Genomic DNA, 17264 nt, shown 5'->3' with positions numbered 1-17264 from the left:
TTTTGAACTGCACCAAACTATGCACTGTTTCCAATCTCTAATGGAGTGGGCAGATAATTGTGTACAGTGCACAATAAAATGGCAGTTTCTATTACTTTTATGGTTCACATCCGAAAACACAATTTTGATCTTACTTTCCTTGTTACTGTTGATATTCAGCAGAATGTATTTGTTTTTTGAACTTGGAATGTGAAACGGATATTATAATACCAGTAAAACATAAACCAGACTTCTGCATTCTAAAAAAAATAAAAATAAAGCACATAGACGTGAGGCTGTTTTGTAATGTGGGATCTTGTTTCTCAGCACCATGGATCGGGATAAAGTTGGCGTTCCAACTGATGGGGAATCTCACGCCATTACCTATCCACCAGCTATGGTGGTTTACATTGTTGATCCTTTCACTTATGAAAATAAAGATGAGGGTTCCAATTCGTCTAGTGTGTGGACTTTGGGGCTTCTCCGCTGTTTCTTGGAAATGTTGCACATTCTCCCACCACACCTGAGAAATACAGTTTCTGTACAGGTATTGATCTATTTATGTATTCTTTTTGACAACTGGTGCTCTTTTTTTTTTACGTTTGCCAAAAAAAAAAAATCATGTAAAATAAAAACTAGATATGCTGTAGTTCAATACAAAAAAATCTTAGCAAAACATTTTTATTTTCCTGCCGTTAAAACTTGAACACTTTTCAGTGCTCTTAAAACTTAATTTAATATGTAATATATTCGCATCCACCTTTGCTTTATGGAATCAGAATTGGGTGGTTCCATTTTTCTTTTTTTCCTTGTTGTTGTGACCCATTCAGTGCTTAGCTAAATGCTTAGTTTTAATGTTCCATTGCCAGTTTTTTAAATGAACTTATTTTCTAGCTGTTGCTACGTTTACTATCTTAGAAGCTGGGTGTAGTGCTGCCTTCTGAATGCACCTTCTACAGTATATGTCCAAAGTCCTGTGAAAGTATTAAGTCCACCAGTGTGAGGTGCTGGGTTTAAGGGTATAGTGATTAGAAGGTGGAACATGTTATAGAGGAGTTAAGTTTTTAAGATTTTGGTCTTGCAGAAGAGTTGTTGGGTTTTTTTTTTTTTTTTTGGGGGGGGGGGGGGGGTCGGTCTGTATTTTGACAATACGACAGTTTATCAGTGGTGTGCAGAATTTAATTTGTATTATTTATTCATACAACATGGGAATATAGTGTTGAATTGTGCCAAAAGAGAGATTTTTTTTATTTTTATTTTCCCTTTTCAGATTGTTCCTTGTCAGTATCTTCTGCAACCAGTGAAACATGAGGATCGTCAAATTTATACCCAGCATTTAAAGTCCCTAGCTTTTTCAGTGTTCACCCAGTGTCGTCGACCACTTCCATGCTCAACAAATGTGAAAACTCTAACTGGATTTGGGCCAGGTTTAGCCATTGAAAATGCTCTTAAAAGTCCTGAAGTAAGTACTACATTTTTTTAAATGTCCCTTAAAAGCTTAAGCCCATGTATCAGAATTTTCAATTGGCATAATTTCTCTGATGTCCTAGTGGATGCTGAGAACTCCGTAAGGACCATGGGGAATAGCGGGCTCCGAAGGAGGCTGGGCACTCTAGAAAGATTTATGACTACCTGGTGTGCACTGGCTCCTCCCACTATGACCCTCCTCCAAGCCTCAGTTAGATTTTGTGCCCGGCCGAGGTTGGATGCACACTAGGGGCTCTCCTGAGCCTTTAGAAAGAAAGATAGAAATTAGGTTTTTTATTTTCAGTGAGACCTGCTGGCAACAGGCTCACTGCAGCGAGGGACTAAGGGGAGAAGAAGCGAACCTGCTTGCAGCCAGCTTGGGCTTCTTAGGCTACTGGACACCATTAGCTTCAGAGGGATCGACCGCAGGCCCAGCCTTGGTGTTCGGTCCCGGAGCCGCGCCGCCGTCCCCCTTACAGAGCCAGAAGCAAGAAGAGGTCCGGAAAATCGGCGGCAGAAGACATCAGTCTTCACCAAGGTAGCGCACAGCACTGCAGCTGTGCGCCATTGCTCCTCGCACACACTTCACACTCCGGTCACTGAGGGTGCAGGGCGCTGGGGGGGAGCGCCCTGAGAAGCAATAATAACACCTTGGCTGGCAAAAATACCACAATATATAGCCCCAGAGGCTATATATGTGGAAAATACCCCTGCCAGAATATAGGAAAAAGCGGGAGAATAGTCCGCGGAAAAGGGGCGGAGCTATCTCCCTCAGCACACTGGCGCCCTTTTCCCTCACAGCTCCGCTGGAAGGAAGCTCCCTGGCTCTCCCCTGCAGTCTACACTACAGAAAAGGGTAAAAAAGAGAGGGGGGGCACTAAATTTAGGCGCAGTATACAATTATATAGAAAAAGCAGCTATAGGGGACATAACTCAGTTAGTCCCTGCATTATATAGCGCTCTAGTGTGTGCTGGCATACTCTCACTCTGTCCCCCCAAAGGGCTTTTGTGGGTCCTGTCCTCTGTTGGAGCATTCCCTGTGTGTGTGCGGTGTGTCGGTACGGCTGTGTCGACATGTTTGATGAGGATAATGATGTGGAGACGGAGCAGATGCCTTAAGAAGGGATGTCACCCCCTGCGGGGCAGACACCTGAGTGGTTGAGCTTATGGAAAGAAATGAGTGCACGTATAGACTCCTTACATAAGAAATTTGACGACATGCCAAATGTGGGACAGCCGACTTCTCAGCTCGTGCCTGTCCAGGCGTCTCACAGGTCATCAGGGGCTCTAAAACGCCCGCTACCTTAGACCGCAGACCCAGATGTCGACACTGAAACTGACACCAGTGTCGACGACGATGAGTCTAACCTGATGCCCACTAAGGCCATTCACTGCATGATTGAGGCAATGAAAGAGGTGTTACACATTTCTGATATAAATACAGGTACCACTAAAAAGGGTATTATGTTTGGGGAGAAAAAACTACCCGTAGTTTTTCCCCCATCAGATGAATTAAATGAAGTGTGTGAAGAAGCGTGAGCTTTCCCTGATAAAAAATTGGTAATTCCTAAGAAGGTACTAATGGCGTTCCCTTTCCCGCCAGAGGATAGGTCACGTTGGGAAACACCTCCTAGGGTGGATAAAGCGCTCACACGTTTGTCTAAAAAGGTGGCACTACCATCTCCGGATACGGCCGCCCTCAAGGAACCTGCTGATAGAAAGCAGGAGGCGATCCTGAAGTCTGTATACACACACTCAGGCATTATACTTAGACCAGCTATTGCGTCAGCATGGATGTGCAGTGCTGCCGCTGCGTGGTCAGATAAACTGTCAGAAAATATTGACACATTAGACAGAGACACGATCCTGCTAACCATAGACCATATCAAAGACTCAGTCTTATATATGAGAGATGCACAGAGGGAAATCTGCCGACTGGCATCTAAAGTAAGTGCATTGTCCATTTCTGCTAGGAGAGGGTTATGGACTCGGCAGTGGACAGGAGATGCAGATTCTAAAAGGCACATGGAAGTTTTGCCTTATAAGGGTGAGGAGTTATTCGGGGATGGTCTCTCGGACCTCGTTTCCACAGCAACGTCTGGGAAGTCAGCATTTTTACCCCATGTTCCCTCACAGCCAAAGAAAGCACCGTTTTATCAGGTTCAGTCCTTTCGGCCCAATAAGGGCAAGCGGGTTAAGGGCGCGTCCTTTCTGCCCAGAGGCAGAGGTAGAGGGAAAAAGCTGCAGCATACAGCCAGTTCCCAGGAGCAAAAGTCCTCCCCCGCTTCCTCTAAGTCCACAGCATGACGCTGGGGCTCCACAGGCGGAGCCAGGTACGGTGGGGGCCCGTCTCAAAAATTTCAGCAATCAGTGGGCTCGCTCATGGGTGGATCCCTGGATCTTTCAAGTAGTATCTCAGGGGTACAAGCTGGAATTCGAGACGTCTCCCCCCCGCCGTTTCCTCAAATCTGCCTTACCAACAGGTAACAACAGGTAACCAACAGGTGATAGTAAAGGTGCCCCTACTTCAACAAGGACGGGGTTACTATTCCACAATGTTTGTGGTACCGAAACCGGACGGTTCGCTGAGACCCATTTTAAATTTGAAATCCTTGAACACGTATATAAAAAAAATTCAAGTTCAAGATGGAATCGCTCATGGCGGTTATTGCAAGCCTGGACGAGGGGGATTACATGGTATCACTGGACATCAAGGATGCTTACCTGCATGTCCCCATTTACCATCCTCACCAGGAGTACCTCAGATTTGTGGTACAGGATTGTCATTACCAATTCCAGACGTTGCCGTTCGGTCTATCCACAGCTCCGAGGGTCTTTACCAAGGTAATGGCCGAAATGATGATACTCCTTCGAAAGAAGGGAGTTTTAATTATCCCGTACTTGGACGAACTCCTGATAAATGCGAGATTAAGGGAGCAGTTGTTGGTCGGGGTAGCACTATCTCGGGAGGTGCTACAACAGCACGGCTGGATTCTGAATATTCCAAAGTCACAGCTGGTCCCTACGACACGTCTACTGTTCCTGGGGATGGTTCTGGACACAGAACAGAAAAAAGTGTTCTCCCGGAGGAGAAGGCCAAGGAGCTGTCATCTCTAGTCAGAGGCCTCCTAAAACCAAAACAGGTGTCGGTGCATCACTGCACGCGGATCCTGGGAAAGATGGTAGCTTCCTACGAAGCAATTCCATTCGGCAGGTTCCATGCAAGAACCTTTCAGTGGGACCTGTTGGACAAGTGGTCCGGATCGCATCTTCAGATGCATCGGCTGATAACCCTGTCTCCAAGGACCAGGGTGTCTGCTGTGGTGGCTGCAGAGTGCTCATCTTCAAGAGGGCCGCAGATTCGGCATACAGGACTGGGTCCTGGTGACCACGGATGCCAGCCTTCGAGGCTGGGGGGCAGTCACACAGGGAAGAAACTTCCAAGGACTATGGTCAAGTCAGGAGACTTCCCTGCACATAAATATTCTGGAACTGAGGGCCATTTACAATGCCCTAAGTCAGGCAAAACCCCTGCTTCAAAACCAGCCGGTACTGATCCAGTCAGACAACATCACGGCGGTCGCCCATGTAAACCGACAGGGCGGCACGAGAAGCAGGACGGCGATGGCAGAAGCCACAAGGATTCTCCGATGGGCGGAAAATCACGTGTTAGCACTGTCAGCAGTGTTCATTCCGGGAGTGGACAACTGGGAAGCAGACTTCCTCAGCAGGCACGACCTCCACCCGGGAGAGTGGGGACTTCATCCAGAAGTCTTCCAACTGATTGTAAACCGTTGGGAAAGGCCACAGGTGGACATGATGGCGTCCCGCCTAAACAAAAAGCTAGAAAAGTATTGCGCCAGGTCAAGAGACCCGCAGGCGATAGCTGTGGACACTCTAGTGACACCGTGGGTGTACGGGTCGGTTTATGTGTTCCCTCCTCTTCCTCTCATACCAAAGGTACTGAGGATAATAAGGAGAAAAGGATTAAGAACTATACTCATTGTTCCGGATTGGCCAAGAAGAGCTTGGTACCCGGAACTTCAAGAAATGATCTCAGAGGACCCATGGCCTCTGCCGCTCAGACAGGACCTGCTGCAGCAGGGGCCCTGTCTGTTCCAAGACTTACCGCGGCTGCGTTTGACGGCATGGCGGTTGAACACCGGATCCTGAAGGAAAAGGGCATTCCGGAGGAAGTCATTCCTACGCTGATTAAAGCTAGGAAAGAAGTAACGGCAAACCATTATCACCGCATATGGCAAAAATATGTTGCGTGGTGTGAGGCCAGGAAGGCCCCAACGGAAGAATTTCAGCTGGGCCGTTTCCTGCACTTTCTACAGTCAGGGGTGACTATGGACCTAAAATTGGGTTCCATTAAGGTCCAGATTTCGGCTCTATCGATTTTCTTCCAGAGAGAACTGGCTTCACTACCTGAAGTTCAAACTTTTGTTAAGGGAGTGCTGCATATTCAGCCCCCTTTTGTGCCTCCAGTGGCACCTTGGGATTTCAACGTGGTGTTGGATTCCCTAAAGTCACATTGGTTTGAGCCACTTAAAACCGTGGAATTGAAATATCTCACGTGGAAAGTGGTCATGTTGTTGGCCTTGGCTTCGGCCAGGCGTGTATCAGAATTGGCGGCTTTGTCATGTAAAAGCCCTTATCTGATTTTCCATATGGATAGGGCAGAATTGAGGACTCGTCCCCAATTTCTCCCTAAGGTGGTATCAGCTTTTCATCTGAACCAGCCTATCGTGGTGCCTGCGGCTACTAAAGACTTGGAGGCTTCCAAGTCGTTGGATGTAGTCAGGGCCCTGAAAATTTATGTTTCCAGGACAGCTGGAGTCAGAAAGACTGACTCGCTATTTATCCTGTATGCGCCCAACAAGTTGGGTGTACCTGCTTCAAAGCAGACTATTGCTCGCTGGATCTGTAGTACGATTCAGCTTGCACATTTTGCGGCTGGACTGCCGCATCCTAAATCAGTGAAAGCCCATTCCACGAGGAAGGTGGGCTCTTCTTGGGCGGCTGCCCGAGGGGTCTCTGCTCTTCAACTTTGCCGAGCAGCTACTTGGTCGGGGTCAAACACGTTTGCAAAATTCTATAAGTTTGACACCCTGGCTGAGGAGGACCTAGAGTTTGCCCATTCGGTGCTGCAGAGTCATCCGCACTCTCCCGCCCGTTTGGGAGCTTTGGTATAATCCCCATGGTCCTTACGGAGTCCCAGCATCCACTTAGGACGTCAGAGAAAATAAGAATTTACTCACCGGTAATTCTATTTCTCGTAGTCCGTAGTGGATGCTGGGCGCCCATCCCAAGTGCGGATTGTCTGCAATACTTGTAAATAGTTATTGTTTAACTAAAGGGTTATTGTTGAGCCATCTGTTGAGAGGCTCAGTTGTTATCATACTGTTAACTGGGTATTGTATCACGAGTTATACGATGTGATTGGTGTGGCTGGTATGAGTCTTACCCGGGATTCAAAATCCTTCCTTATTGTGTCGGCTCTTCCGGGCACAGTATCCTAACTGAAGTCTGGAGGAGGGTCATAGTGGGAGGAGCCAGTGCACACCAGTAGTCTAAAGCTTTCTTTTAGTTGTGCCCAGTCTCCTGCGGAGCCGCTATTCCCCATGGTCCTTACGGAGTCCCAGCATCCACTACGGACTACGAGAAATAGAATTACCGGTGAGTAAATTCTTATTTTAAAGCCTGAGCAGATGTCCAAGACAAAGCAGCCTATTTCGACACTAAGAACGAGAGAATGAAGCACACAATCCATTCACTTGGATCTAGTGCTTCATTGATGTCATTATTTCCTGGTGAATTGATAGGTTGCCTTTCCCATTGGTTCAATTAAAAAATGCACTATAATTGGCACAATGAGTTATTTTATAGCTGTTTATTCTTAGATGAACATTTGACTAATGCTGCTGCTGTTTTTGTTTATAGAGGCCTGAATGTATTAGACTCTACACGCCTCCATTTATTCTGGCTCCCGTCAAAGATAAGCAAACAGAGCTTGGGGAAACATTTGGAGAGGCTGGTCAAAAATACAATGTCCTCTTCCTTGGCTATTGCTTATCTCATGATCAAAAGTGGCTCCTGGCTTCTTGCACAGACCTCTATGGAGAGCTCTTGGAAACATGCATTATAAACATTGATGTGCCAAACAGGCAAGTGCAAATTGTATAACCTATTATGCTACATTTTTTTAGTGCTCTGAAATGACAAACTAATATAAGGCTTTTATTGGTCTTTGCAACTGCAGAGCTCGGAGGAAAAAAGGCTCAGCTCGCCGCAGTGGTCTTCAAAAGTTGTGGGAATGGTGCCAAGGACTTGTACAGATGAGCTCTTTGCCGTGGAGGGTTGTCATTGGTCGTTTAGGAAGGATAGGCCATGGAGAGCTGAAAGGTATGTTTTAATGGTGGAGCAGATTCCGAAACTGATGTCTTCATATGGTATGTCTCCATTAAAGTATTCTGCATTTTTTGGAGTTAGGCCTTTACTGGCACTCCAGTTTCAACATAATGTAGTTGCTCATCTAAAAAGAAATCATCCAAAAAAGTAGTCTTAAGCTGTAAATAAACAGTTATAGGGAAACATTTCAGTAATAGGTTCTCATGTCCTCTAGCAGCGAGTTCCAGTTTGATGCTTTAAGATCACACCCGTCAAACTTCACAATTTAATTTCACCAGAAAAGTGAAATATATTTGTTCTTGTTAACCTTTTATTTCTTTTCCGCTATATCAGAATCGGTTTATTGCAAAGTATATCAGTACATAATACACAAGGAATTTGTTTCCGATAACCACAGCTCTCAGACACAATACAACACATGACATAACATAGGGAAGAGAAGCATGACGGATACTTGAGTACATGTTACATGTATGACATGAAATGGACTAGGCGATTGTCGAATTAACCAAGATTGTTGCTTGGGGAAAGAAACTGAGTGGAAATGTTGCATTTCCACTCCATTAACAGACAATAGATTCTCTATCTGCATATAAATAACAGTGCTCTAACAGGATTTGATACAGGTGAAAAAGCTGACTGCTGCCTTTCTGTTGCTGCGACATCACTGTTTTGTCCCCTGTACAGTAATTCACACAGGAATGAAGACCTGGTGGCCATATTTACATAAATATAAACACCACTTACCAGTATACAAGTACGGTGCTCCAACAAGTCCCAAATAAAGGCCACAATAATTCCTCCTTGTTCCACTTTTCTTGTTAAGACGTGGAGAGAATGTAAAACAATGCAGTTAATTGTACAGAGCACACCTAGTGGTCACAACATAAGGATATACACTTTTAGTGATCTCACCAGCTAGGTTTTGGAATTAAGAGTTCTGTCTTTTGGTCCTGTCCATGAAATGTCTGATTATGAATGTTACTATCATGAAAAGAGTACAACAGTGGAGGAGTTAAACATTGATTTCTTGTTGTATTTGTTTTTAACAAGGACTCTGCTAGATAGCATGGGGTACATGGTTTTAGTACATGCAGTAATGCACGGATACTTGGGATAAAGAGCCATCACCGGAGCCTGATCAAACGCGGTTTATAACGAAAGATGCAATTGCTTTCCTTTTCCCTCTGTAATTGAGTGATTTCGTCTGTGGCATGGATTAAATACCTAGAAGTTTTATGTTACGCTTAGATTACATTTTATCCCTTACCAGCTCCTATAGCGCTGTTTTCCAAGTCCAAAACTCCTCTTATCCCAAATGCTGCAATCTTTAAGAATACTAATGATGGAAAACTTGAGGCAACCCTTAAATCTATGCATGCAGCAGCTAGACCCATTTCAGCCATGCCCTAAGTCAGGCCTGGCCAACCTGTGGCTTTCCACCTGTTTTGAAACTACAAGTCCCATCATGCTCTGGCACAGTTTTGCTATTAGGGAATGCTAAAACTGTGGCACAGCATGCTGGACTGTGTAGTTTCACAACAGCTGGGGAGTCACAGGTTGGCCAGGTCTGCCGTAGGTCAAAAAGGAAACCCGTTACTGATTTGTTGATCTTAGCTGAGGCTGCTGCTTATAGATGCCTGTCTAATACCCCTTTTACACCGCCAGCTTCTAACACTGGTGGTTGTGTAAAATGGCCCAGATAGAATAATCCGTGTCGAGTGACCCGGTATACTAACTCTGGTAGCTTGCAGGGTGGAACACTGGTTCCACCTGGCAAGCTGTGCTGTGTAAATGGGAGCTGGGTCGATGCGACTCGTTTCCCGTTCACAGTGAATGGACAGGCGGCGCTTGTAGATAATGCGATCTCCAAGCACAGCCCCCGCTGCGTCACCGCTGACGTCACCAACTCGGCAATATGCCGAGTTGGAATAAGCGGCTACAAGGGGCCTTACTGGAGACAGAATTTTAGCTCTACTGGTGTTCAGTTTGCCAAACCTCTGGCTCAAGTGTTTGCAGGTGGACAGAGTCTAGTACAAGTCTGGAGCTGGATAAGATTATCTGTTAGGTTACTGGTGGGAAGAGCACTTTCCTGCTAGCAACTCTGACAAAAGAATGGTGCTCTCACTTTTCCTGTGAAGCCATGAGCCTTAAGAAAAAATGGTTCTCTTATAGTGGCATGCTCAAAGCTAGGATGCAAATATTACTTATAGGGTATGGTAGACAGGATGCTGTCAATATACCGGCTGTCGGGATCTCGGGGTTCAGGAGACCAACGCCGGAATCCCGACAGCCGGTTAAATACCGATGCCTGGAATCTTGACAGATCCTCTGTATTCCCACCCAGTTGATGGGTCATATCACCAATTGAGCAGGAATAAGACCTGTGCCAAGCGAAGCGAGCCCGCAAGGGGACTCGTTGATGGGATTCCGGCAGACAGGATGCCGCTGTTGCTGTAGTGACAGTCAGCATCCCATCTACCAGGATATCATATGTATTCCTGGGAGACTTGTCACTTGGTGTGAGAAGCGGACATTACCTGCTCTTTTTTTTCATGTGCTTGCTCCTGTATTTCCAGGATGATTTGGATAACTGTAAAATGGAGTTTCATAACAGATCAGTACTCTGCACTCTTTCTCCAAAATAGAGTGAGATAACTGCTGATTATTTATTTTTCTCCTTCATCCAATAGGAGACATTGGAGTATATACACTGGGGTATAGACAGGGTGGCTGAGTAAAGCCTGGCACTCTAAATTTCTTCAGAGTTGTAACTGGCCCCTCCCCCTCTATACCGGTGTGGCGCATTTGCAGCCATCATTGTTACTGGTGTTTGATTATTGTTGCTGTGTAAGTAAAGATTTTGTGTTCTTACACAGATTGGAGCAGTCTGTTGAGTCGTCGCAATCTACAGTCACTGAGCAAGAAGTTGAAGGACATGTGTTGGATGTGTGGCATATCGGCTGCAGATTCTCCCAGCATTCTGAGTGCTTGTTTGGTGGCAATGGAGCCACAAGGCTCATTTGTGATTATGCCAGGTATGTAAAAAAATAAAAATGCATTTGTAGCACGAAAAGTCAGATCTTTCTGTCATCTTATATAACGTCAGAATGCAAAGTTCTTGTTATATAGCGTGTGCATATGTGAAGGAGAGAGAAAAGTTAGAGAAATGTATGGTAGTGTTTAAGTACATAAAGAAATTGTTGTTGAAGCAAAAAAAGCGTGTGTGGAGTGTGTGTGCTACAGTACGTTTATTCTACTGTAGTTATCTCACTGCACCTTTTGGCTGGTAGTCCCTAGTACGAATAGCCATGGTTAATCCACATAAAAGTGCAGGTTCACTGGATCATTTCATGAGTAGGCCCTCTTTCTTACACTGTCCTCAATTTACAGTCCCTTTCTGGTTTCCAGAGTCCATATTGTCATTCTCAATCATAATACACTTAAACAGTTTAGCTAACAAGCAGTTCATGGCTTATTATATTAATGAAGTCCCCATGCTTTTGTTTGCATAGTAGAGCTTCCTTACTTTGGATAATGTCAGCTTCCCTTGCTTTGGATAATGTCAGACAGGAATGTATTGCCTTGCTATTTTAAACTTTGCCTTTATCCTCACACCTTTTAAACAATTCTCTAATGACTGCAAGTTGTGGCTTTTAGCTTAAAGTATGTTTGATCACTTTTTATACAGAGCACTAATTGGGCTAAGAGAGACTTTCAAGTTATCTGTTTATAAATGTCTTGATTATTTTTACCTCTCCAGCTATTTACATGAATGGAGGTTGGGGTAGTGTGCTTTCATCTCATCAGTCTATTGTGAACTCTGTTATGATTTTTCTCCTGAATGGGAATTTGGCAAATCCTTGTCAGCACTGAGTGGTGACGCAACTTGCAGTGGAGCTTCACTTGTTGCAGCGTCAGATCAGTCCTAGTTGCCAGTTGACTCTGGAGTATAGTGACCTCAGCACATAGAACACGCCCACTAGTAAAAGCAGATTTCAGTTACTTGTTTTACTGGCCTACGTTATGTTTTCTGTGTCAATGTTTTTCTGAGCCGTCATCGGCTAGAGCGGTCTACGTTTTTCTCTCTGCCTAGTACTGTCCTGTTGTGATGTATCTTTTTTTTTTTTCTTTCTTTTTCTCTTTCAAATAAACTCCCCTTTCAAGGATATTTCCCCTTTAACAAGTAATACTACTTGTTAAACTATTTGAGAAAATTGTCGTTCAAAGCTATAAAGATATGAAAAACTAAAATATTATTTTATATTGTTACAGATTCTGTGTCAACGGGTTCAGTGTTTGGTCGTAGCACCACACTTACCATGCAGACTTCTCAATTAAATACCCCACAGGACACATCGTGCACTCATATTCTGGTTTTCCCTACGTCTGCATTTGTGCAGGTAGCATCTGCGAGCAACACAAATGAGAATCTCTTCAGTTCAAATAATGGTAAGTATTGGAGATACCTTCTGTCAGTTTAATTATTATCTCATTCAACAGTCAAAAAAACATTATTCAACCTACATATGTGTTCTCATACACTATTGCTGCACCTGCGTCAAAGATCCCTTCTCAGCACGCCAGGTCCTGTACAACTCTGTTTGCACCGAGCATCTTTTTTGAAACATGTATACTGCTGAGTACCAGTATAACGTGACAAAATAACTCTGCAATGTTTAATTTGATATGCATCACTTGTATGTCTGTGGGTGACAGTCTGAATCTTTTATAGAAAGTATAAACCTTACACTACAAAAGTTTGGTTATATTCTACATTTCAGTTTAAAGTGCTAAAACTGCATTTTTATATGCCATCAATAAGTCTATACCTAAGTTGCACAGACTAATGACCTTCAAAACTCAGAGGGGTATATTCAATTGAAGTCGAAAGCTGCCTTTGTCGAAAAGACGGCAGTTTTCTACTTTTTTAGGTCGGAAGGGGTTCCGACCTATTCAATCTAACCCCAAATTATTCGACTAGTTGAGGAATTCGACTTGTCGAAAAGCACGTGGATCGGCAGAATAGCTGCCGATCCGCGTGCTTGTGTCGAAAACAGGTCGGTTTTGGTCCCCTTTTCGACCATCTCAATTCGGCTTTAAAAAAAGTCGAAGTGAGATGCGGGAGCAGAGACGGGGAGAACCGCGGGCAGACGGGGAGAGCAGCGCCGGAGGATGTATCACAGCCGCTGCTCACAAGCATCCACCCAGCTCCAGCAAGCGAGAGCTCATTTGCTGGAGCCAGATGGACGCTGCCGTGAGTGGCGGCTGTGATGCGGGGACGGGGAGAGGCGGGGGGTAGAGAGAGGCCCCCAGGCAGACGGGGGAGAGCAGCGGCTATATATAGCCGCTGCTGTAGCTCTGCTCTCCCCTGTCTGCCCGCGGCTCTCCCACGTCTCAGCTCCCGCATCTCAGTTCGACTTTTTTTAAAGTCGAATTGAGAATACATTGAATAGCCCAGGTCGGATCCATTCCGACAAATGAATGTCGGAATGGATCCGACTTCAATTGAATATACCCCAGAGCCTCACAAATTAATTTACAAGCAGCGTGGTCAGTATGTTATATTTCGCTTAAAAAGGTGTGACTGGCCGCTAAAATCAAATGTAGTGGTCTTTCATGAGCTACAATCCAAAGTGATGTATACTTGATCAGCGTGAAGGAGTTTTGAAGGTCTGGTAGTTTTTTGTAATATTTCTATACATTTTGTGAATGAATGGTCAGATGAGCATTATTATTTTTGTTTTTCTTCTGTGGAAGATGGACCAGATGGCATGGGAATATTTGATGTTCTAGACACAGCTGATGACTTGGATCCAGATATTATAAACATTTTTCCTGCTTCGCCCGGTGGATCCCCAGGCCATTCACCAGGCTCTCATTACCCTCATTGTGTTGATGTTGGCAAGGTAACTAGCTTATTGTACATTTGTTTGGAAGATAAGTATATAGTAATGTCCAATCTGATGTATTGGTTAATATGTATAGTGGGATAATTAAATTGTATACTATATAGAATGTTGAATGTTTCTTTGTTTTTCTGGTGTTACAGGGTCAAGGTACCGATAGATTGTTGTCCACAGAATCTCACGATGAAGTGACCAACATCTTACAGCAACCTTTGGCACTGGGTTACTTTGTTTCAACTGCCAAAGCTGGTCCATTGCCTGACTGGTTTTGGTCAGCATGTCCTCAAGCACAAAATCAGTGTCCACTGTTTCTTAAGGTAAGTGATTTCATAGCGATCTACTAATATTGTACACATAAGTATATTTTTAACTTAAGATTCATCGGGTGGAAATCAGTTGTGGTTTTTTTTAATTTCTCTTACGTCCTAGAGGATACTGGGGTTCACATTAGTACCATGGGGTATAGACTGGTCCGCTAGGAGCCTTGGGCACTTTAAGAAATTAATAGTGTGCGCTAGCTCCTCCCTCTATGCCCCTCCTACCAGACTCGGTTTAGAAAATGTGCCCGTAGGAGCTGGTCACGCTTACGGAAACTCCTGAATAGAGTTCTGCATCTATTTTTTGTTTGTTATTTTCAGGCAGGACTGGTTGTCACCAGACTGCCTGCTTCGTGGGACTTAGGGGGGAGAACGGCCCAACCTCCTACAGGGCTAATGGTCCCGTTCCCCGCTGACAGGACACTGAGCTCCTGAGGGAGCCATTCGCAAGCCCCACCACGGCGAGCGTACAGTCCCGCAGCACTCCGCCACGCCTAACAGAGCCAGAACATAGAAGAGTGAGGAGTACTAAGCCGGCGTCCCGGTTAGCGTGTCGCCGGCGGTAATGGCGCCATGAGGATAGGAGCGCAGCGCTGACAGGCAGGCTGCGGCTCCAGTCTTCAGAGACATGCAGGTTGTTATGTGTGTTCTGCTGTGAGGGGCGAGCTGAAGCCACAACTAAATACCCACACTGGCAAATACAGCTTACAGGGGGTTCTAACCCACTGTAAAGCAAAAATATAACCTCAGCCAGTATAAAAAAACGGGAAGACCACGCGCCATTAAGGGGGCGGAGCTTCACTATGAGCGAATCCAGCGGCTCACTAGCACCATTTTCCCTCTGCAACTCGGACTAAACAGAACAGATGGGTTTATGAAGGACAGATCCTGTCAAACCAACTTACTTGGCTTTTATGAAACAGTAAGCGCAAACCTAGATCAGGGTAAAGAGGTGGATGTAATCTTTTTAGATTTTGCCAAAGCGTTCGATACTGTACCACACATGAGACTTATCTACAAGCTACAAGAATCAGGGCTAGGAAGCTCAATATGCACTTGGGTCAAAAACTGGTTAGATAATAGGGAGCAGCGCGTTGTGGTTAATGGATCTTTTTCAACTTGGACTGAAGTGCTAAGTGGTGTGCCGCAAGGCTCAGTATTAGGACCGCTATTGTTCAACATTTTCATTAACGACCTAACAGAAGGTCTAGAGAGCATGGTGTCAATTTTTGCAGATGATACCAAATTGTGTAAAGTTATAAATGCGGAGGGGGATGCTGAGTCGCTTCAGAATGACTTAGTTAAATTAGAAGCTTGGGCAGCGAAATGGAGAATGCGCTTCAATACAGACAAGTGTAAGGTAATGCACTGTGGTAACGAGAACAAAAATAACACCTACCTACTAAATGGGGTAAAATTAGGGGATTCTGTACTGGAAAAGGACTTAGGTGTCCTCATAAATAGCAAACTAAGCAGTAGTACCCAAAGTAGGACTGCAGCAAAGAAGGCTAATAAGATATTAGCATGCATAAAACGGGGAATTGATACTAGGGACGAGAGTATTATACTCCCGTTATATGAATCACTTGTGAGACCACACCTTGAATACTGTGTACAATTCTGGGCACCTTACTACAAAAAGGATATCCTGGAGCTAGAAAAGGTTCAAAGGCGGGCGACCAAACTAATTAAGGGTATGGAGACGCTGGAATACGAGGAAAGGCTTGCAAGACTAGGCATGTTTACACTGGAAAAGAGGAGATTAAGAGGGGACATGATCAACATTTACAAATATATAAGGGGACAATATACAGATCTTGCGCAGGACCTGTTTTTGGTTAGATCAACACAGAGAACTCGTGGACACTCGCTCAGGTTAGAGGAGAGGAGATTCCACACAATACGGCGTAAAGGCTTTTCTATAACGTCCTAGTGGATGCTGGGGACTCCGTAAGGACCATGGGGAATAGACGGGCTCCGCAGGAGACAGGGCACTTTAAGAAAGAATTTGGATACTGGTGTGCTCTGGCTCCTCCCTCTATGTCCCTCCTCCAGACCTCAGTTTGAATCTGTGCCCGGACGAGCTGGGTGCTACTTAGCGAGCTCTCCTGAGCTTGCTAAAAAGAAAGTATTTTGTTAAGTTTTTTATTTTCAGAGAGATCTGCTGGCAACACACTCTCTGCTACGTGGGACTGAGGGGAGAGAAGCAGCCCTACTCACTGAAGATAGGTCCTGCTTCTTAGGCTACTGGACACCATTAGCTCCAGAGGGATCGTACACAGGATCGCACCCTTGGTCGTCCGATCCCGGAGCCGCGCCGCCGTCCCCCTCGCAGAGCCGGAAGACAGAAGCAAGAAGACTTCGAAATCGGCGGCAGAAGACTCCAGTCTTCATATGAGGTAGCGCACAGCACTGCAGCTGTGCGCCATTGCTCCCACACTAAACCCACATACTCCGGTCACTGTAGGGTGCAGGGCGCAGGGGGGGGCGCCCTGGGCAGCAATTAGAGACCTCTTGGCAAAAGTGGGCATATATACAGTTGGGCACTGTATATATGCATGGGCCCCCCGCCATATTTTTACACAGAATCGCGGGACAGAAGCCCGCCGCTGAGGGGGCGGGGCTTCTTCCTCAGCACTCACCAGCGCCATTTTCTCTCCACAGCTCCGCTGAGAGGAAGCTCCCCAGGCTCTCCCCTGCAGAATCACGGTAGAAGAGGGTAATAAGAGAGGGGGGGCACATAAATTTGGCGCAAAAACAGTATATACAGCAGCTACTGGGTTAACACTAAGTTACTGTGTGACTCCTGGGACATATAGCGCTGGGGTGTGTGCTGGCATACTCTCTCTCTGTCTCTCCAAAAGGCCTTGTGGGGGAACTGTCTTCAAATAGAGCATCCCCTGTGTGTGGTGTGTCGGTACGCTTGTGTCGGCATGTTTGACGAGGAAGGCTATGTGGAAACAGAGCGGGAACAAATGAATGTGGGGTCGCCACCGACACCCGATTGGATGGATATGTGGAAGGTTTTAAATGATAATGTTACTTCCTTGCATAAAAGGTTGGATAAAGCTGAAGACTTGGGACAGCCGGGGTCTCAGCCCATGCCTGATCCTCTGTCGCAGAGGCCGTCAGGGTCTCAGAAGCGCCCACTATCCCAAATTGTCGACACGGATTCTGA

The 17264-nt window shown here is 45.5% G+C and overlaps 1 protein-coding gene across 2 annotated transcripts in view; it reads left to right on the top strand.

The window, feature by feature from the left end:
- Positions 1-17264, top strand: part of MED13 (mediator complex subunit 13) — a 411382-nt gene that overhangs the window by 382253 nt on the left and 11865 nt on the right. For both annotated transcript variants that reach the window (XM_063954032.1, XM_063954031.1), the window contains exons 21-28: positions 307-526; positions 1250-1441; positions 7393-7616; positions 7712-7854; positions 10740-10898; positions 12136-12312; positions 13621-13769; positions 13913-14086. In XM_063954032.1, the coding sequence (XP_063810102.1) occupies positions 307-526; positions 1250-1441; positions 7393-7616; positions 7712-7854; positions 10740-10898; positions 12136-12312; positions 13621-13769; positions 13913-14086 (1438 nt within the window). The remainder of the gene's footprint in view (positions 1-306; positions 527-1249; positions 1442-7392; positions 7617-7711; positions 7855-10739; positions 10899-12135; positions 12313-13620; positions 13770-13912; positions 14087-17264) is intronic.

Source organism: Pseudophryne corroboree, chromosome 2, assembly GCF_028390025.1.
Source record: "Pseudophryne corroboree isolate aPseCor3 chromosome 2, aPseCor3.hap2, whole genome shotgun sequence".
Taxonomy (NCBI): Eukaryota; Metazoa; Chordata; class Amphibia; order Anura; family Myobatrachidae; genus Pseudophryne; species Pseudophryne corroboree.
The sequence above is the reverse complement of the archived record's forward strand: the minus strand, read 5'-3'. Positions and strand labels throughout refer to the sequence as shown.